General features: G+C 36.5%; 1 protein-coding gene across 2 annotated transcripts; it reads right to left on the bottom strand.

Moving 5' to 3' along the window:
* Nucleotides 1-3,059: 3,059 nt before the first annotated feature.
* LOC131041946 (uncharacterized) lies at nucleotides 3,060-21,659 on the bottom strand. 2 transcript variants are annotated; one of them, XM_057975221.2, is made up of 4 exons: nucleotides 21,491-21,627; nucleotides 21,125-21,300; nucleotides 20,584-20,870; nucleotides 3,060-3,701 (listed from the first exon to the last, which is right to left on the bottom strand). In XM_057975221.2, the coding sequence occupies exons 3-4, from the start codon at nucleotides 20,850-20,852 to the stop codon at nucleotides 3,248-3,250; spliced, it is 723 nt and encodes a 240-aa protein (XP_057831204.2). In that variant the 5' UTR covers nucleotides 20,853-20,870; nucleotides 21,125-21,300; nucleotides 21,491-21,627; the 3' UTR covers nucleotides 3,060-3,247. The 2 variants fall into 2 exon arrangements, with proteins under 2 accessions (XP_057831204.2, XP_057831203.2); XM_057975220.2 differs by lacking the exon at nucleotides 21,125-21,300 and having other exon boundaries at nucleotides 21,491-21,659.
* Between the last annotated feature and the right edge of the window lie 259 nt (nucleotides 21,660-21,918).

Here is a 21,918-nt window from a genome sequence, read left to right as displayed (position 1 = left end):
GCACTGGCTAGAGTAGCATCACTAGCAACCAAATCAGGCCCAGGCATAAGCATAGGGGCCATGGAAGTGGACATCAGGGCCGCATAAGAAGATTCAAGGGCTAGAAGAGCAAGCATTGAGGCTACCAGGAGATGGCCAGAGGCTGCATGAGCAAACAGAGGGCTCGCCTGAACAAACAATAATCAATTTTCCTTTTGTAGAAAACAACTTGGCGAGGTAGTTCCAACCACTTTGACATAACTTTTTTATCATTTGTTTGTAGATTAATTATGTAATGACAATGTAGATGAAGAAAAGGATGGAAGGGAAAACCCTTGCGGCAACAAACAATTCTTCACCCTCCAATGTGAGCAAGGGGGATGAGGAGGATGTTAAAGACGATGGCGGGGATATTGAAAATGATGGTTTTGTAAAAGATAATATCTTGCATGAGGCAGCAAGGGATCCTTCATTAAAATCAACAAAGGTGAGCTCTCATGTGGGCTCTTAAACCTTAGGGGTGGCGACGTCTAGTTTAGTCGTTACTAATGGAGCTTAAGATGAAGATGAAGAGGTCAACGAGTGGGCTACTAAATGGGTGTAGGAAGATTAATATTCTTTTTCTCTGCTTGGCTATGGTTTCTTACCATTTGATGGGTATGGCATTTATGGTTTTTGTTCAATGAAGGAATCAGTTGAAGAGGAGGATGAACTTGTCCTAAATATCCTCATTGAGGCCTATCTAAAGGCAAAAAGGCTTGTCGAGGAGCCTATGGTGGATGTCATTAATGATGAATCATGGATGTCGTTAATGATGAATCATTATCAGGTCTACATAAAAGGCTTCTCCACCCTTCTACAAGTGCTTCACCCTCCACGTCAGTCCACAATAATGTGGATGTGTTGTTGCCCAAGTATTCTACTCATGAAGAGATGGGGTTTAACAAATCAACACGTGTTGATTTTGTTCAATCTGATTTTGTTGAGGATAGTGTTGTTTTTTTACCTCCTATTGTTGTTCTTATTGTGTATCCTAGGGTTTCGAAGTAACTCTAAGAATTAAAGCCCAAGGCCACTATTTTTTCATGAGATTGTCTTGGGATGGTTGAGAGTTTTGATATTCCTATGGTTGTTGTTTCTTCACCTCATTATCTTGTCTTTGCTCCACCTCCTTTGGTTTCTATGGATCTCTTACATGTTGGGAATTTTACTAACAATGATTCTACCGTGGTTTTGGAGGATAGGCAAGTCAAATTGATATTCCTTATTTTCTTCTTGTTGAGTCATTGGCTTGGCTTACGAGCTCGCTTGTTTGATACTATTAGAAGATGGATCCTTCTGGTATGAAAACTTGGTGATTATGTAGAGCTTTTTGTGATGTTAAGTAGTTTTTCCTTTCTTTTTTTCTTTGTCCTATTTGGAGGATTGCTCTAGGATCCTTTTAGATGGCCTGTGTTCTCTAGGCATGAATGGTCTTTGTCTTCAAAGTTGATCTCCTAGTTTTAACCCAATGACTAATATATTCAAGTTTCTTATTTGGGTTCATCTGCCAAGGCTTGTATCCGAATTTCCCATTTGGGTTTGTGTGCCAAGGTTGCCCTTCAAGTATTGGAATGAAAAGATTTTTATGATTATTGTCAATTCTTTTGGGCAATATTGTGCTACTAATAAAATAAAAAAATTCATGAAACTTTTGTTATTCACTATATTGTGTTTGTGGGAAAAAAAACCAAGTGCTCCCCACTTGAATTTCCTTCTCTTCAAAATTTGGAGTTCAGGTGCAATAAATTGAAAATGAAGACTTTGGTTAATTTCCATTCTTGTGGTACAATAGAGCATGCCTCTAGGACTTGCTTGAGAAATAAGAAACACCACTTTATTTGAAAGTGAATGGAGCAAATGTCGACTTCTATGGAGAAGTGTATTACTTCCTATGAGGAAGTTTGAAATGAAAATTATAAAGAGAATACAATTTGTTCGATGATGGACACCTATTATAAAGCTTCGAGATTGGAAAAAGGCTCTGTCGATGATCTTATGATTATCGGTGTCTCAAGAAAAATAGATTCCGAGAGAAAGATCATGCAACTGGAATAAATCAAAAACCCTTGGAACAATTTTTTAAACCACCATTGGATTTGCAAGGTTTTTTAAGGCTTTGTCTTTTGTAGCCTCTTAGTTGTTCCTATTGGTTGTTCTTTGGTGTCTAGTTGTGTTTCATGCTATTTTTTTCTCTTTGTACAAAATTCTAGGCCCTTTCAAAATCATACTTACCTACTCAAAAACACATAAAACTATTATAATTCAAACAAGGGTCTCAAATATATTCCCTCAATGTACAAAAAAAAAAAAGGTTCTTTTATAGAAATTATCTATACAACATGGTATCCATTGTACAATAAATGGAATGATCAAATCTACCAAATGGATACAAATGCTACAATAGATGGAATTATCAAACTAAGATCGTGTAAGCTAATGTGCATGTTCGTAATAGTTAAAAATCCATCTTTGTAATGGTTCTTTAAGTGCATTCTTGACTACTAGTCCTTGAAAACATTTATTTTCTATGATGTACTATTATAAACATTATTGAAACTACTCTTCTATAAAGAGTAAAGAAGTGAAGGCATGTGAAAACATAGACTAAATAATCCAGAAGAATGTCTCGTGTAATTATTTCTAATGGTGTTCAAATTGGTGAGTGTTTCTTTCTTGTTCATAATGAAAGAGCAGACATGAATTTCAACTTTACAAATCTTTCTAAAAGTGTTGCGGCCATGAAATCATGGTTTTCTTTATACATGTTTGATGTTTATCTCTTCCGCTCATCATAGAGATCCAACTTATAGATATCTTGCAAATGCATGTTTACTAAAAATGTTCATATTTCATTTCAAATGAAACTAAAATTTCATAAAAGCCTTTCATTCTTCAAATAAACTTTCAATATGAATGAATACCTCTAAGATGCTTCATTGTTGTTTTAAAACAATTTCTCATGATTTGAAGCAATACGTGCTGCAGTACTCATTTCAGTCATTTGAATTGAAACCTATCTTTATGTAAAGAGAGGACAATCAAAATTCTGCAATATAAGACGATTTAAAGGTTTCAGTTTTGTCTATATATACCCCACTAATTATTGATATTTGAAGCCACGAGAAACAAAAAGGTAAGCACCAACAGGCATTTATGAAAACATTTCCAAATTTCCAATGGTAATACACAAATCATTTTTTATCTGCAATGTTATATCCCTGTAACCTCACAAGCTGAAAGAATGAATTTTCAAGGCACTCAGATTGCTGAAGGATGGTAATTTTTGGTTGCTATTTGTAAGCTCCTGGAGTGTTGACCGAGTTTTCCGTTTCCTCTTCTTTGTACTCGAAAGATTTGCTGAAGTTGGTGTAATGGGAGTGCTCCCAGGGGAAGGGCTAGATATCGACATAGAACTCATGACATTTCTCCTGTCTGCCTTCTTAAAAAAATTCTTCTCTATGGGAGCTGATTGGATTGCATTAAGAGCTTTTTGAGCTTTTCCTTTTTTGAGGTAACCTTCAGGGGTGCCAGGTTTTATATTTTTGTGTGAACAAAAATTGCAGGTATACACAACAGCATTAGCTAATTTGGAAAAAGAGCGTGGTTTATGTCTTGCTTTGCGAGGATGCTTCCAAACACGAACAAAACAGTTAAGCCCAGGCTGAAGAATCATCTCACACCTGTGAAAGAACAAAGTTGAATTAGCAAATTTTAATTATAGTCTAAAAGGCTTGTACCCAAATAGTTCGAAAAGCTGCAGACAGTTGCCAGCTTTAGTAAACTTCTGCTTCATTTAAAGAAAACAGGCATAGAGAATGAAACAAAGCAATTTATTTTATAGTAAAATTGTAGATAGGCCATGATATATTATAACCCTGACTAATGAGCTCTCTTGTCAATAACCCAAACATGATTTGAGAGATTTTGATCCCAACAAGCGGAAGATTTCTACCCCCTACTCCCCTGATTCTCAAATTATCCTATTGTTGAATCATGTCGCTATTGCTGACTAAATTTTAGTGCCTTCATTCAGCAAACTATCCTTCCAGGTGTTCATTACATTTTAAAAATCATAGATCCAATTTAGGTACAATGTTGTTAATGTTTGTGTACGCTTCAAGAGATTTTATTTATTTCTCCAATGGTTGTCATCCGTTTTGCTGTTCCTTATTTCTTGTTCGGCAATTAGCTGGAAGTATTCCGTCTCCGTATTGTGTATGTGCTGGCAGTGTTTATTCCAACATGAATTTCATCCTTTGAAGTTCTTTGGCTCTTTGTGTATGTCGGTTATGTAACTGACATCTTCTTTTGGTGTTTGGCTTTCCGTCTTTCTTCTTCGTGAGCTATATCAGGTCGTGTTATGTGTTATATATATGCCGAGAGATGTGAAGTTTAATGTGATCGATATTCTGATGTATTCGATGATTACCGATAAAAAGCTCAGGACTTTGCTTGCTGCTGTGTCCTTGCATCATCTTTAGTCTTCTGATATAATTATTATGTTCAGCTAAGATCATCAAAGTGTGAGGATTTGATCTCTTAAGTTCTATGAACAATTTGTGCATTCAATAAAATATTTTTTGTGTGGCTGGGTTTTTCACCCTTGGGTGGAGGGTTTTCCCAGGATAAATTTTGTGTATCTTGTTCTTGTGAGATTTTCAAAGTTTCAGATTTTTGTGTCTTATGTTTTTGGTTCTATCATTAACATGGTATCAGAGCGAGTCTGAGGCCGTCTCCGTCACAGGAGGCCTCTGGATTCTGGGAGGGTTGCTTGTTTATTTTTTGGTGTTATTCAATCTATGTTTTCTGAAGACAACGCCATTCTCTAAGCTGCGACATCAATTCTGCCTATTTCGGATTTCTTGAGCAGCCCTGCAAAACACGATGGGATCTCTGTAATGCGACTGATCTGAGGGTATCGCGTCGTGTGAGGTCCACTTTATTGTTTTGGAAGGACAAGATCACGACTTCTCTGTATCGTTGCTCTTATCTAGCATCTGCATCCTATCAGCTTGTATTTGTTGTGATCACTTATCACATTGTTCTCATTGCCATTGTCTGCAATCTCTATCTTGTTCAAAGTAGAGAAAACTCATTATGTGGTGTATTTGAGCAGACCTTAATGCATACCAAAAGATTCCTGATATAAAGAACAGTGTTGGAGGAGTCTTATGAGAAGATAAGACTCAGCTATAGGACTAACTCAATGGGAACCGGCAATAAAGAGGTGAAGGCTTCACATGTTCTAGGTGTAATTTTATACTCTAGGATTGTTAATCAGATTTATATCCTTTAATTATGCCCTAGATTGTAATCAGATTTGTAGTATTTTAGTAAGGCATAATTCAGTAAAATCAGAAATGAAGGAAGTAAACAAGAGACAAACACAAATACCCTGGGAAAATCTCCAAGGAGGAAAAACCTAGCATTAAAGACCCTCGGGTCAGATTATATATTCTCTTGATAGCACAAGTACAATACTTAGCTTCCTTGACAAATCTGAATCCTTCTTGAATGACAGATCTGCACTTCTAATCTCTGCACCAAAATTGTCTCTGTCCTCTAGAACTAGTTCGCATAAGTCTGGTCAACTTCGCACCCTCCAAGAGTAAGTTCGCACTTTTCAGGCAAAGCTAATTCACTGAATGAAGATGAGTGAAATTGATTTGCAAAGTGTCTTTTATTTATATGCATCTTTAACTTTTATTTTGCAAGTCGGCCTCTTTCATTTTGGCCCCAATGTTTGTTATTGTGGCGTGGGGTTTCAGGATAGGGCTAGGCTTAACCTTGGGGCATGTTACCCTTTAGGATAGGGCCCAGTCCTAAGTGGGTTTGGATGTTGTCTTAAGGCAATCCGAACCCATACATTATCCTAGTTACAAACAACACTAGGTCCCAGGATCGTGGTCTTTTCAGCTTCAGAGGGAGCCTGACATCCAACTTCAAAAGGAGCCTCTCATTTCATTAGAGGCAACCTTGGACGAGCAGGTCAGAAGGTTGATATCAGGGAGCCACATCATCATGAAGATTTTGTAATGCATTTTTCTCTGTGATGGAGAAATTTGAGATGAAAGCCCTTCTAATGCATTTTTCTCTGTGATGGAGAAATTTGAGGTGCAAACCCTTGTTAATGCATTCTTCTCTGCTAGAGAAGTTTGAGGTGAAAGTCCTTGTTCCACCCTCTAAGAGTAGCCATGGTGGATGTCATGTTGAGAGACTCCATGACAACATCTCGTTGAGTGACTCCGTGATGAGAGCTTGTGTTTATTTCAATCATGGGAGTAGCCATGGTGAACATCATGTTGAGTGAATCCATGATGCTATCATGTTGAAAGAATCCGTGATAAAATGTTGCTTTTTACACATATGGGTGTAGCCATTGTGTTTGTCATGTTGAGAGACTCCATGACTTGAAAATCAGAAAATAATATCTCCTTTGCTAAGACGGAGTGTTAATGTTTGCGTACGCTTCAGGAGATTTTATTTATTTCTCCGATGGTTGTCTTTCCTTTTTGTTGTTCCTTATTTCTTGTTCGGCGATTGGCTGGAAGTATTTCGTCTCCGTATTGTGTATGTGCTGGCAGCATTTATTCCATCATGGATTTCATCCATTGAAGTTCTTTGGCTCTTTGTGTATGCTGGTTGTGTAACTGCCATCTTCTTTTGGTGTTTGGCCTTCCGTCTTTCTTCTTCATGAGCTATATTAAGTCGTGTTAGGTGTTATATTTATTGCCGAGGGATGTGAAGTTTAATGTGATCGATATTCTGATGTCTTTGATTATTATCGATGAAAAGCTCAGGACTTTGCTTGCAGCTGTGACCTTGCATCATCTTTAGTCTTTTGATATAATTATTATGTTCAGCTAAGCTCATCTGTGTGAGGATTTGATCTCTTAAGTTATGTACACAATTTGTGCATTCAATAAAATATTTTTTTGTGTGGCTTGGTTTTTCACCCTCAGGTGAGGATTTTCCCAGGATAAATTATGTGTATCTTGTTCTTGTGAGATTTTCTAAGTTTCAGATTTATGTGTCTTATGTTTCTGGTTCTATCATTAACAAATGTAAATAATAATATGTCATTGTTTCCAAAGGTTCAAGGGTATTATCACATGGCAAGACTCTAGGATCTACTACTATCACTATATCAATAATATAACTAAACATAATCTAACAGAACTGAATGTGTGTTGCTATTGCTGAATAAATTTCAGTGCCTCCATGTAGCCAACTCTTCGTCCAGGTGTTACTGTTCATTGCAATTTAGAAATCCTTGATCCAATTTAAGTACAATGTAATAAACTGTGTTACCTAGAGATGCATCTCCGACCCCCTGGGACCCAAGACGTGTTTCCAGTACTGGATACCTTGCCTGAGACATCTCTGGTTGCAGGAGACTTCAGCCGCAGTCTCCCAAAGACTCCCACCGTCTCCCACCCAAAAGGTGTTATTTATCGCACAAATAAAACTAAAACTTAAAACTTAAAATGCATTGAGAAGCTGGAAAATAAACATGTCACAGAGGGGAAAAAAGGAGCTGATGTAGGGCACGAGACAATGCAAGCCGACAAGACCACAAGTATTTGGTATTTGGCTATTTGCAGTTCGATGCAAAACTCAAGAGATATTCATATTTTCTCTATTCTTGCTGCTGTTCTTTTAATTCCTTTATGCAGACTTTGCAGTATACACATTGGGAGTGAATTCTACTAGATCCTTCAGAGTCAAGAATTTGGTTGTGATAATACATTTTCTTTCTTCATTCTTGTGAATATGTCTATATTCATATTCTCATATATATAATCACACAGAATAGGAAAAGGATTTGCAGTGTTGAAAGATTCAACTTGTTGGTTTGGGCCCTTGCCTTCAGTTTTCTTATACACCTTGTCAAATTTGATTGATTCCTAATGAAGTTTGCTTTGCTTTTGATGGATGTTTTGGTTCTAGATGAGCTCTTTGCTCCTTTTCTGTTGGGTGTTTGATACTTCCTTTTTCTCCTGAATGTTTTTCATTGCCTATTTAGTATTTGGGCAACCCTTGCAAAAAGATTTGTAGTGTTGAAAGTTCAATGTCATGATATTTTCTATGAATTATTAAATTATATGAAAAAAATGGCATCTCCAAGTACCCATCTCCTATTAACAAAAAAAGGCGTACCGGTACCGGTACCGGTACCAACTCTTGTACCAATACCGGTCTCCTGTACTAATACCAATACCGGTCTCCTGGCAACCTAGGCAATAAATAATATGTGTCATTGTTTCCAAAGGTTTGAATGTAGTGTCACATGGCAAGACTCTAGGATCTATTACTATCAATATACCAATGATATAACTAAAAATACCTCTTAACATAATTGAAGACATATGATTGCTTCATCATACTTAGACCTTAACAACTAGAAGCAGCGAAGACAATTTAGGTATTATGGAGAATAAAGAAGAGCTTCATGCATTGCATGTTCATGTTAAGATTGCCTCCAATGCCTTGAACATTAAAAATCGTAATAATAGTCAAAACAAAAAATTAAGGGAAGCAGCAGGAGGGGCCATTTGGTAGGCAATAGCCTAAAAAATCGTAATAATAGTCAAAACAAAAAATAAAGGGAAGCAGCAGGAGGGGCCATTTGGTAGGCAATAGCCTATCAAATGTGTTCATATTGAGGTTATTTAGATAGAGAAAAATTAACTCAATATATTGCTTACTTTTATGGTCCAGTGATTATTTTTATTATGTTTATACATATTAGTATAAACTTATAGTTTCTTCCTGGTCCAAAGGGCAATATTGTGAGGGATTTGCATCGGATCAAAAGATTAATCAAAATATGTTAGTGCTAGGAATATAAGAGAATCTCTGCAATTCAATTAGCATTATTTTCAACTGATTTATTCAGGATTGTGGTCTCTCGAAGTTGAGGTACATCCTCCCAAGTACCAGAGCACATCCCAAAGGTAAGCATGTCAATAACCCAGTCTGCCAAACAACTCTCAGTTTTCCATCTAAATTTTCCCATACAGATTAGTGTTGATGCAGCCATTAAAACAAGAAGTATCTCTTGTATAAATGTTTGATGATTTCTGCTTTATAAAGACCGAATTTGTAATGAAGTTTTTTTTTGGAGAAAGGTCAAAAGTATTAAAGTGTTTAAAAAAATATCAAAATCCAAATCTGAATATTGATGGCAATGATGTCTGTGTATTATTTTAAGGAATAATAGAAAATAGATTTTAACATCCAAGTCCAGAAAATTGACAGAAAAACTATCACATTTAAAATAACTATAAGCATCTAAATCTGCCAGAATTCAATCTGGCACTGGCCTGTATAGGGTATTGATCCTCATTCAAACATTGGTACCGACCATTACAATGCTATCAGCAGAGGACTCCTCAACTATCTATGCAAGTGTATCTTCTGAATCCATGCTCAACCATATGTGGTCTGTAGTTTTGAGTTTCCTTGCGTTTCCCTCTGAAATTTTGTTTTGGCGACTTTTAGTATTGGGTTTTGTTTTCTTAACGCATTTCATGTGTAGGAGAATTGAGACTTCAAAATTTTACCAAGCCTTCTGCTTTCTTTTGGAAATTTCTGGCTATCGTTTTTGAAGTATCAATTGTTGATGTGAAAAGCATGTAATTGGAATTTAGTGCAAGGGGATCACCTGATTTAGTTTGAGCATTTGTTTCATTGGTGTCAAGCTGGTTCAAAATGGATCTTGATGACTCCTTTGACTGTTTAGTTTCCAATCTCTATGTTCCCCCATGTTTCCAAGATAGGGACAGCAAGGAGGGGGGGATGTGTTTCAGGATAGATTTTTCAGGAGGCCATTTTTCACGGGGCAGTTTTAAAGAATTGGGAAAATTTTAATAATACAGATAATTTTAAACATTTCTTCAAGGCATTCATCATATACATTATAGAACCTTATTACATAACATTAGAGCTGAATTGAGATTTCACAAATCGATTTTATATAAATGTTTGTAAGGTACATAAGTAGCTTCTAGATTTATTCATCCGTCTTGCAATCCTTGGGTAAGAATTTTTCTTACAAGTTTTATCTTTCTCTTCTTTTAGAGAGGATCTTATCATACATGGGCACCCAAGATGGCCTCATTGCAAGAACCCATTTCTCTTTTTTCATTTCTCCCAAGTTGCACTTATGGGGAGGTCTTGGTGTAATATTTACTTCAACGTGGATGTTTCTATCCTAAGTGTGATATTGCACCTATTAAATAAGTTTGCTTAGGATATTTAGAAATTTTATTTTTCCTCATCTAAGTAAGCTTATAAAGACGTGTACAGCTTGACTTGAAATATATGCATGCCACCACTACCTCATCTATCCTTAATTGATGGTAGTTAGGTCCCACCTTTGTCTTGTTCAAATTAAGTGAGTTGATCCACTGATTGGTGGTTCAACCCCTGATCTTATAGTTAGACTAAATTAACTGATCCACTGATTTGATATTAAACTCATGACAATTGGACATGTCATCTCCGTGAATCATGCATCTAGGTGGCCTATTTATTTGTACTCAATCCTTCATTTGATGGTTGATTTAATTTGTTATTGGTTTCCTCTGTTCTGGAATAGCTTGTGTTCTTGCATGTTGCATCATTTATTTCGTCCTCGTAGCCATTGTAACTTTCTTCATGCAGCTAGATTCAAGCTTGTGTGGTTAGACTCCCACTGAAACTTACACATGCTCTATGTTGGGTGAAACCAGGAGTACAAATAGAGATAACCAGACAATGAATGTAAAGTTCAATATGAATGAAACTTCAAGTTGAAGTAGATGGTCTTTCACTTCATTTTCCCTTCTCTAACCTCAATCAAGATGAGTGCCCTTGTGTCTATAATTGATTGGTGGTCCAAGTAGTTGTGTTTCCTCAACCAATCCTTGTGTGTGTCTTTGCCTAAAGTAATAATCGAGTTTATCCCTCACCCCAGTTTGAGGGGTGTGCCTACACCATAAAAAGGTTTTGGAATTTGGATCAAGGAAGTAAAAAAATCTGGAAAGCTCTATTCATTCTCTTGCATAATTGATAATCAGATACAGTATACACAATACTAACAGATGTTGTTTCCATCATGTTACAAACAATGTTTCTTCATAATGGAAGTGCATACAGGATGGATCTCCAGCTCTGCTCCTTCAAACTAACCCCTATCCTAGACTTGGAATATGCGCAAAACCCCATCCCAAAATATGCCTACTAAACCTGACCCCTCCAATATATTAATATTCTCTCAATAGCACATCAACCAAGGATCGATATATATTCACTCCAATTACTGTACAGTATGTTTGGCCAACCAGAATTTCCTGTCCACCTTTGTAGCTATACAGAGAAAACAACCTTCTCAAAGAAAAGGTAGGACACTAATGCCAAATCGTGTGTGACTATCTAATCCATAGGATTTTCCACAGACATGATGTGCGCATGGAAAGGGGCGAGTCCAGCCTTCTTCATTGCCCTCACACCACTACCTAAGTAATAACAAGAGAAAACTTTTCTACATGGGGCTTCAACCATACACGTGTCCCTATAAAGTGCAATGAGTCTACTCAAAGCAACTAACCATGATAGGTGCAACCAATAACCATGATTCCCTTTCCATCTGTCAACTAAGTGTTCAATGATTCCAAGATTTACCAAGCAATTTCATAACTTGTTTCAGATCCCTCAGAGCCGTACATGAAAAGTGGTTGAAGCCACCTCTTTCCATATCCTCCAATGATAGCTATCGTAGATACAGCTACTTTTTCAATTTGTTCGATCAGCCCCCAATTTTTTATTAGATTGCCTCAACTCAAAAAGCAATGTCATTGTCTCAACACAAGGAAAAAGTACAGCCAAGATTATTATGTAATACACCTTTGAAACTCATGAAATAGAAGAGGAGAGGGCCTCTCCCCTTTCTTAGGTTGCTCTGAGAGAGAAGGACAAGTAAGACCATCTTAGGTTGCTTCCTCCCTCCTTTACCTCTAGGGCCTGATGCTTGCAATTAGTGTTGTTAGCCCTTACATGTATAAAAGAGATGCTATCATTCATGAAAAGAGCCAATAAATATCACTAAGTCAAAAATAAAGAAAAGTCCAAGCTCTCCTGGGTAAGTGCTAGCCAAGCCAAAAGGTTGATTGATAGAAGCGGGGAGTTCAATATATTTCTTTTTTCAAAGATAAGCAAGATAATGATATAGTTGAATGCAAGGCTTCTCTTAGAATGTGCATTAACAAAACGCAGAAGCAAGTGAATTAGTTATTGCAAACCTTCAAGGAGGTATTGAAAGAATTCAAAGATTTGCCACCTAAAAAGAGATCTATATTGGAAATTGCTTTTGGGGGTAAATGAAAGCAAAAAACAACTCCATGATTTGTTGGATCAAGAGTTATCAGACCAAGTAAATATCCACTCGATATTTCAATTGTAATTGTACCACAAAAAGATTGAGGAAGGAGGACGTGTACTGATTATGGAGCCTTGAACAAAATCACAATCAAGTACATATATCATCTTCCAATGGTTGATGACTTGTTGGAGGCTTCAAAACCCCAACTATTTCAAAATAAAATACTTGATAGATAAGTATCTGTATCACTAAGTGCTAATAAAGAATAATGTAGTTAAAGGAGAAGAGTTGAAAATTTGATCCAACGAAGACTGAAGCCACTCTCCATGCACCCAAGTTTACAATGTGAGTGACACCAATGCACCTATTTCAGCCTTACATGACTTATAACTTACAATTGTGGTGGAAACAAATGCACACAGTTATGTGATGTGAGTTCCATCGCAAGGAGGTAAGTCCATTTGTCACAACAACAAAAAATCACTAAGACACCTATTTCAGCTTTACATAATTTGTAGCATCCATTTGAGGTGGAAATAGATGCACACAATTATGTTGTGCAGGCAAATCATTTGCAAGATGGTAAAGTTTGTATGTCGCAATTCTGAAATCTTTCTTAGGGTATTTGTATTATCCTGCATACAACAAAGAATTGTATGAACTTTTAAAAGTGATTTTTAAATAAAAGTAATATTTGTTGGGAAATGAATAGATTATTCAAACAGCTGACCAACCTTTTCAATACCCACATGAACAAATAAAACCGCAGGTATAAAGACACTATAAGTGGGATGATTTTATTGCAACAATTCAATTTGGTTATCTATTATCATGTATAAAATGGGTGTGGCAAAAATCAAGTGATTCTAGTATCAAGCAACTTGGCATTCAGTGATTAGTGCCATTGTAATAAATTCGACTCATATATAGAAGGATTTACAGCCACAAGGAATAAACAGCATGATAATACCAGGAGCTTGTTTTGGCCACTGAAAACTTCTATAATGCAGCTTGGTCCTATTTTGTAAGCCTCAAATAGACTATGATTCACTACCCTCATGGGTTGAGCAGAACAACTGTAATTAGAAATTTAGATGGCCTCCTTGAATGGCACCTACACAGACCTTCCATAGCTAAGGACCTATCTTTCAGAAGCATTCTTTCAAGACTAAGCTTTCCCATCATGAAAGCTACAAATGATTTCAGACCCTTGAAGATATAAGAGATTTTGTTGACTATGAAAGGAAAAACAAGATCTCAATGAACTCTGATTGTCTTAAGGCAGTGGATGAGAGATCGGTTGTTGACTACGACATGGAAAAGGTTGCACAAAAATTAAAAAGCCTATTGAAAATGGGATGGATCTGCAATTTTTTGGGGAGATGGGACATAGGGCTTAGAGCAAAGGATGCTGAAACATGGAAACTAGAGGACAAGTTTGCACTGGGTGCTTTATTGTAACAGTTTTTTCAATTGAGGAAGTCAAAGGTTATGCATTTGAAGGCCCTTGGTTCTATAGAAGCTCCGGTAAGTTCATGACAAAATCAAAATGGATTCCATTGTGAGATTTCTCAAAGAAGGATCACAATGAAGCTCCATCCTAAGCCAAATCATTCAAAATCCCAGTGCTTTTATGGTTGGAATCCTTTCTTGCATGCACTAATACTTCATTGTAGTTTGTATCTCTTCAACGACCTAGTAAATCACATCTTGTTTATGCTAAATCATGAACCTAGATACATGTTAGTAAACTAATCCCTCAAAGGTTGTGGTTGAAAGCCTCAAATGAAGGTAAATTTCATAACTAGTTGATCATAAAAACTGCCCCTTAGATATTGATTATGCCACAATCATGGCCTTTGGCAAGAGATTTCCCTTAGGTATTAGGTCCTTTCTCAAATATCAATTGGTCCTACACTTTGGTCTTCAAACCCCAAGAGTTCACTAGGTTTCCTTCCACACAAAGTTCCTTCAAAGCACCAAAACTTGATCCCAACTTCCACAAATTGAAACACCACTTCCTAGGGTCTTCTCACACTCTAAACAATCTGACTCATCAGGTTATACACACCCAATCAATTGGTTCACTTACTAACCCTTACCCAGGTAACTAGGTAGGCCAATTCCTAGTAGCCACGTTCAATGGGTAATCTGCCCTTTACTAAAACTTCTTCCAAAACACTTGACAAACAATTTACATTTCTTGATACCCTTTTGAAAGTTATTTAACATATGTAAAAAACAAATATTGTTCTTTTGGACCAATTGCACGGACCAATACCCTGCTACTGCACATTTAGGCATAATTAGACCACTTTTACAAAGCAAGTACAAACATATCAACTCCCCTCTATTCCAAACCTTAAAACAATCTTAGGTTAGGTCTCAAATCAAAGGATTTTCATGTTTGTTTGGGCAGCCACTCTCATTTGATACGTCAAACCCCAAACCCTCCTATTTAGGCTTCAAAACTAGGGCCTCCTCAAATCCACTCTTCCAATCACTTCCAGAACTTCTCCTTCATGATTCACCATTTATTTGGCATTTACTAACATATTCCATACTAATATAGTGCACTCATTAAGGCCAAACTCCTGCTGCTACACCTATGTCACCATTCCCATGCACCTTTCTCACACAAACTTGCACTCAAAAGGTGATCACCCTTCATGCCAAATCCATCCCTGCACTTTTACCTGCATGTTAGTCTATAATACACCATTAGGGACTCATTCCTCAAGAAACAGCAAATACATAAAGAGGAATGAGCCCTAAAACTTCATTTTGTCTCCCAAATCAACACAAACAAGCACCTACAGCACTAGTTTTGGGACAGTCAACTATATATGCACCAAATGAAATGATTAAACCTTCCAAATGACTTCAAATCATTCTTAGAACATATACCAAACACCTTTCAAAGAATGCAGATCAAAATGAAGAGATAAAACAATAATATGTTTCAGATTTCACTCATGAATGCAAGGAAAAATGTTGAGTTTTATTGCAGCAGTTTGGTATTACAAAGATCAATCTTCAAAATAAACCCCAGCAACCTCTCCTCATGTGGGAAGGAGATTTTTAAATGTATTTTGACCCCCCAAACCGAAAATAACTCCCACAACTACCCAAGAACCAACTAGCCTTCGGAAATCCACCATTTTGAAATTGCAAAAAAAATTTGACATAACTAGAAAAACTTTCTCAACTTGACTTTATGACATCAAAAAATTAACATAATAACTTAAAAATATTTAAAATACTTGATGTACCCCAAATTGACACCTAATATGCCGCCTTAACATTTATTACATAAATTTGCTCATTTGACAACATTGACACAATTTTGACAATTTTGACACAACTAGACAATTTGACTCGACTCAACCATGACAAATATTGGCTTGACATGCCTTATTACATTGTTTTAGGTCTCAAATGACCCTCATTACATCCATCCATGCCTTATAGACATGTTAGACCTTATAGGTCCCTTAGGTGCTCCTGCACCACACGACTATGACCAGAAAGAAATACAATGAGAAAAAGATAGATGCCGAGAGATTTGTGGTAGTCTGAGGAAAAGGGAATGATAACCAAAAGAAATGTACTAAGCATCAGCAAATGGGTAGGTCAAGTAAGATTTTTAATATCCCCATGCTGTAAGGTTGAGTTAGACCAAAGCAGGATTCAGAGTTTAAAGATGTCAAGGAAGGGGATTATGAGGCTACAGAGATCCCTTAGCTGATCCGTAAGTGGATCAATTCAGAAGAACAAACTAAAATGAAACATGTAGCAATGCTGCAAATCACCTACAACAATTTGCAAAGGCTTAGTGGTGCTGCGAGTTTACTTGCAAGCTATTGCAAAGACCACAAGTGTTTTAAGTCTGTGCAAGTTACCTGCAGCAAGATTAACCGTGATAAGTTTCACTCCAAAGCCATTGTTGCTTGTGGTTACCAACAAGAACAGGTGTAGCAGCTTGAATCATTCCGTTGGGGGTGATAGTATTGTTGCAGGTGTGGCCTAAGGCTTTATTGAAGCTTGCAACAATGCTGCAAATTTGGGTGAATAGACAATGGCATGTTGGTCAGGTAGTGTGGCACTGTCCAGCAATTGCATATGGGACAAAATGCCATGTAGGAGTATGTTACCCTAGCTTGGAGCAGCGACCATTGGTGGCATGTTTCCCATTTGGGCACAACTGTTAATGACCTCTGGCAATTTTTTGCATCCCTCTTTGATGGTGGCAGTTCCTTGGACAGTAATGGATTATCCTCAATGCAGTTGTCCATTCCGATGCATGATCGTTTGCTGCTTGCTAATCAGTGGCAATTGAGGAAGAAATTATTATATGGATGCCGATGGTTGTTACTTGTTAGGTATTTCATTAGATATTTCATTAGTAGTTGTTTCATTAGATATTTGATCTTCCATAGGCATCCATTTCGATTCTCAAGCGAACTCCACACCTCCACAACAACAACTAGTATTGCCACTAGCTATCAAACTCCAACACCTAGTTGCAACCTTTTGGCACCACCCTTCACTTCGGCCAACACTCAGCTTCCAACAGTCTGCTGCCCACTACAGCCCCACCAGTGTATGCCACCCCAATGGCCCAAAACACTACCTCTGTCAAAACTCCACCAATCAACCACCCACATTGGCAATTCAACCACCGAATTCCATTGCTTGCCAATCTGTCAACAGCACTATGCATCCATCCCACGGATCAACATGGCAGTTTCTCATCAATTTGAGGATCTGAGATTATTGTTGAGGAATGCGTACACACCAACTGAAAAGATTGAAAAGCCTGATGGGATTCAATTTCTGAGTTTAGAAGAGGGAACCAACAAGATCGTAATATACTAATGGCCCTCCAATGCCTATGTCTCGAAATGGCTACAACTATTTCAGAGTTTTTTTAACTAATACTCTGTAAGACAAATAACTAATGAAGGATATATTTAATTTTAACTAATACTCTTTAAGACAAATAACAAATGAAGGATATATTTAAACACTAATGGCCAGAAAAGATTTAATGGACTCCTCCTGGACAATGGCTAGCTAAATAACTATCTAGGTATAGAAGATAATTATTTAAAATGGGAAATAGAACCCCTATCCTATCTTACTGAAGGTGGAAACAGAAAACAATACCCTTTAAAAATTAAATATATGTGGACCGTTCACCCTAGACTTGTGAAATAATGTAGCAATGGTCAAATCTTCTTCTCAAGAATGGGAGGTCCAAGATGTAAACTCTAGTCAAAAAATTAAGAGTAAACTAGTACAAACTCCAAAAATGGAATAAGAATGTGTTAGAAAATGTTTTCTAATATAACAATTTAGGAACAAGGGATGATTACCATTCAAATGGGATTAACAGAAAAACTGAAACAAGAGAATTAAATAACTGGGTCTCTCCTGGAACAAACCCTTACTGGAAATCAAAATACAGATTTCAATGGATTGTGGAAGAGGATCAAAACTGGTTCTTTTTTTTGAAAAATGCCCTTCTTCACAGAAATGTATATAGAACTCTGAGCACCTCCTTAAAAATCAGAAAGATTGCTATCAAGTATTATGAGCACCTTCTATCATACAGCTGATAAATGGGCATAGTGCACAAAATATTTTTGCTAGCCAAAATTCCAAATTTAATTGCAAATGAGTATAAACTAAGATAGAAGCCTTGCGCCACATATCTTCAGAACAAAAAGGAATAAAGAACAAGGATTCTAAAGTTTCCCTGAATGCTTCTTTTGGTCCCCAAAGGTAGCTAAGGAAGAAACATTGGGGGTGGTTGAGTTATCAGAAAGTATGTAAAATCCTCAAGGAACTGAATACAACATTCCTTGCTATCATCCAAGATCTGAAGAGACCATTTATTTTGATACTTCCTCTCCATTATATTTATGCCATATAATTTGTACAACCCTGTATAAAGTTGTTCCAAATAGTAAAATAACTACTATTGGTGAAGCTCACATCAGATGGACAAACAGGACCTGTAGAGAGGAGACACATCATAGATGGAATATTGTGAAATGCAAGAGAACTAGACTGATAATTAAATTTGATATGGCTAAGCTCTATAACGAGTTGAATTGGGACTTATTAGAGGAAGTTCTACAAAAATTCAGCTTCACATCAAATTGGATTCAATGGATTATGAATTATATTAGAACCCCAAAGTGCCATGTTTTAGGGAACAGCATCCCTGTTGCATTCTTTGTTAAGAGAACTCTGACGAGGAAACCCAGTATCCCCATTGCCCTTGATTTAATGCAGCCAAAGCCCTTCGCAAAAAGGTGAAATGGATATCTGAAAGAAGATTAGTGGCTATTGACCTAACACATATACAGTTTACAGATGATATAGCTCTTGCACGAAACCCACTATTAGAGAAGCTAGAGGTTTCAAGGAGATCCCAAGGTCTTATTAAATAGCTACAGTTTGCTAGTGAACAACAATCAATCTCAGGTTTTTCCTTTAACTAAGACCAGAAACAACAAGTTCTATTCAGCAACTTTGGTGGTTTTGTTAAGGCCTACTTTAAAGAAAGAATCTTGAGATCTCTTTGTTTCAAGGCAGGATTAGCTCTGATCCTTTGGGATTGCTCTTAAACTGATTTTGTAAGATGGGTGGGTTGGAAAATCTCTTACCACAGTAGGGAAGCTACAACTCTTGAAAAAACACCTCCAGGTTCTGCCAACATATATTATGTCAATTTGAAAAATATCTACTAATATTGCTCAAGTCCTCAATAGGCTTCAATGCATTGTTCACCAGGGATACATCCCCAGGTTGTTTTACCTGAACTAGGAACCAGGAGAACCCAGGCTGGCAAGATAGGGATGATATGTCCCCCCCACCAACCCCATAGGCACCACCTATAGAGGTGGTCATCCCTGGGAACAGCCCCCTCTGCAGGGGGCATCTAGGGAGCCCCTGCCATCACTGAGATGGCCAAAGGACCCCTATCTCAAAAAGAATTCATTTTTATAAATCAAAGCCATGTAAACTTTCTTTTAAAAAATGTTTGTGAGTTCTGAATCCTCGTTACTATTTCCTAGGAAACAGGCAAAGCAAAAACAGAGAAGAAAATAAATGAGAAAGAATGATTAGATTCCACTTCTTCAACTACATAGTCCTCACCTTTGTCGCATATCGTGTATCACACAGCCACTCCTCTACCTTTACACTATCCTCTTCATTCGGTCTTAATTTCTTTTAAAAATCAAAAAACTTTTAACAAATGGATCTTCATTTATTTTTATATATTTAATTATTTATTTATAATAAAAAATTGCAATTTCTTTTAATTAATTTTTATAATTAATTTTCAAACATCATCTATTATATAATAATTTGTGACGCCATCCTTAATTTGTGGGGCAAAATTTATCTTACAAAACCTATCCCTGCATCCTCCCATTCCAAAACTAGTGGAAAACTGCTTCAAAAGAAATTTATGTGGCAAGGCACCAAAGAAAGATAGAGAATCCCTTGGGTAGCTTGGGAAAAATGGCTTGTCTTCCTAAGCTAATTCGAGGAGCTAGAATACACAATCTGAAACTATAGAAAAAGGAAAGCCCTTGGAAGATAAAGATCGTTAATAGAGCCAACTATTAAGGTATAATTTGCTGGACAGCATGGAAGCTCCAAGAATCTTCACAATTGTAGAACGAAATGAAGGATCTGCAGTTTTGAAATTTATTGTTATTATTTCCTGAAGTTTGAATTCGAATGAAGGACAAAGTGATAATATAAATGATTGGGAGGACCCAGGACTCCTCCTTATCCCCTCTCTGAATTGCAATCCTTAAAAGCTCTTGAAGTTGAAACCTGCCTACTTTAAGAATGGGGCATGAAAAATGAAAACGATTTGAGGGTAACTTAGGAAAGACAAGGAGAAAATGAAACTCTCCTCCTCCTGAGAAAACTAGCACAAAAAAATATATACTTTTTTCAAGGAGGAACATATATTTCTTGTCTATGACACTTGACAAAACGTTGTGTCAAACAAGTCTCTAACATTGAAATGCAACTTACACGATCGATTACTTTAGATATTATATACCGCGAATATCTTAATTTCATTTCAGATGATGCCAATGTTTATCAAGTTAATGAATTGGAAAAGGAAAAGGAAAATAAATATATAAAAAAATCATGGAACAAACCTTTCACAAGTAAAAAATGGAGAATCAGGTAGAGGGATTCTCGAAATTTCTCCAGCATCTGCTAAATGAGTGCCCAGAAGAGCTCCAATTGATGGAATGGAGCCTTCTCCAGAAGCCCAAACTGCCAATTTTTGTAGATGTTGCATCTTCTTGATTGTACTTGTATAGGCTAATTCACTTAGATTTGCAATGGCTTTTCCACCTTCGCGTAAAGGCCTCGAAGGGCTTATGTCTAGGGCATCTTCCTTCTTTTGCTCACCCTTACCCATTGTGATCCTCCAATAAGCCTTACCCAAAATTTGAAAGTGGAAACCGAAAAAATCAATGACAATATAAGAGAGATAACATAGAACAGGAAACAATCTAATTAAAAAGCTCAGGTTTTTTTCCATTTTTAGAGCAGATATTTCCACGGAACATAAGTGCAATCAATATACTTGAGACTCTGTTCCACTCCAATGAACAATAATCATGGAGCACAATTTGCATCAAGCGAAGTCCCTCTTTCAAATTATACATAAAACTTATATCGTGTTCTAACCTTTGTTTAAATCTGCAGTGGATGTGAATACAGTAAGCTAAATTAAATTTTGGTCAGACTCTAAATTGTTCGCGGATTGGGCACTGCCACGACCTAGGGGTTTTCCTTTTTTTTTCTTTGGGTATTGATGAAGCCAAAAGAAATCTAATGTTGGGTGGAGCCTTCATTTTCTGTTCCTGCCAAGATACCATTGGATTCATCTAAATTTTTTTAAAATTAGTTCAATCAATCGTTACAGTGAATTAAAAAATTTAGTCAAAAATTTTTAGTTTTTTTTTTAATGGATTTTATTTCTATTTTGAATAATTTAAAAATATCATTTTTCTGCTTCTAAAAAAAATCACAGGAAATTTATGCACAATGTACCTTATCGTAACCCTTTCCCTTCAACTGTGGACGGCATGAATTTATTAGCCCGATGAATTCCGCTGCCATTTATTACAGCCATCGAAAACCATGTTCGAAGCAGGTTTGTTATTTTTAGTTTTTGTGGTCTCCCCGGTTTGCACGCTCAGCATTAAACTTCTTTTTTAAGTTTAATTATTTTAGTGTTATTTTCTTTAGTTTGTATGCTGTGAGTGTCCCACAAACAATAATAATAGTGAAGGTAATATTTTTATTATTATTTTATTTTTGTTGGGATTATTCATTTATTTTTCCAGTCCGGTAAATATGTGTACATTTAATATTAATAATTAAATTATATTTTAGAAAATCAAAAATATTAATTTTAAGTTTAATTATATAATATTTTTTTATATTGATAATTAAATTGTATATTTTAATTATCATTA

The sequence above is a fragment of the Cryptomeria japonica genome, chromosome 1 (genome assembly GCF_030272615.1).
Source record: "Cryptomeria japonica chromosome 1, Sugi_1.0, whole genome shotgun sequence".
NCBI lineage: Eukaryota > Viridiplantae > Streptophyta > Pinopsida > Cupressales > Cupressaceae > Cryptomeria > Cryptomeria japonica.
Note: the sequence above shows the minus strand (reverse complement) of the source record. Positions and strands in the feature narration are given on the sequence as shown.

Coding starts and splice junctions, on each gene's coding strand:
- LOC131041946 (XM_057975220.2), bottom strand. CDS start 21,559: ATGGCAGCGGAATTCATCGGGCTAATAAATTCATGCCGTCCACAGTTG. Junction 20,871..21,490: donor AGGGAAAGGGTTACGATAAG/GTACATTGTGCA, acceptor ATTTTGGGTAAG/GCTTATTGGAGGATCACAAT. Junction 3,702..20,583: donor CCATTTTTTACTTGTGAAAG/GTTTGTTCCATG, acceptor GTTCTTTCACAG/GTGTGAGATGATTCTTCAGC.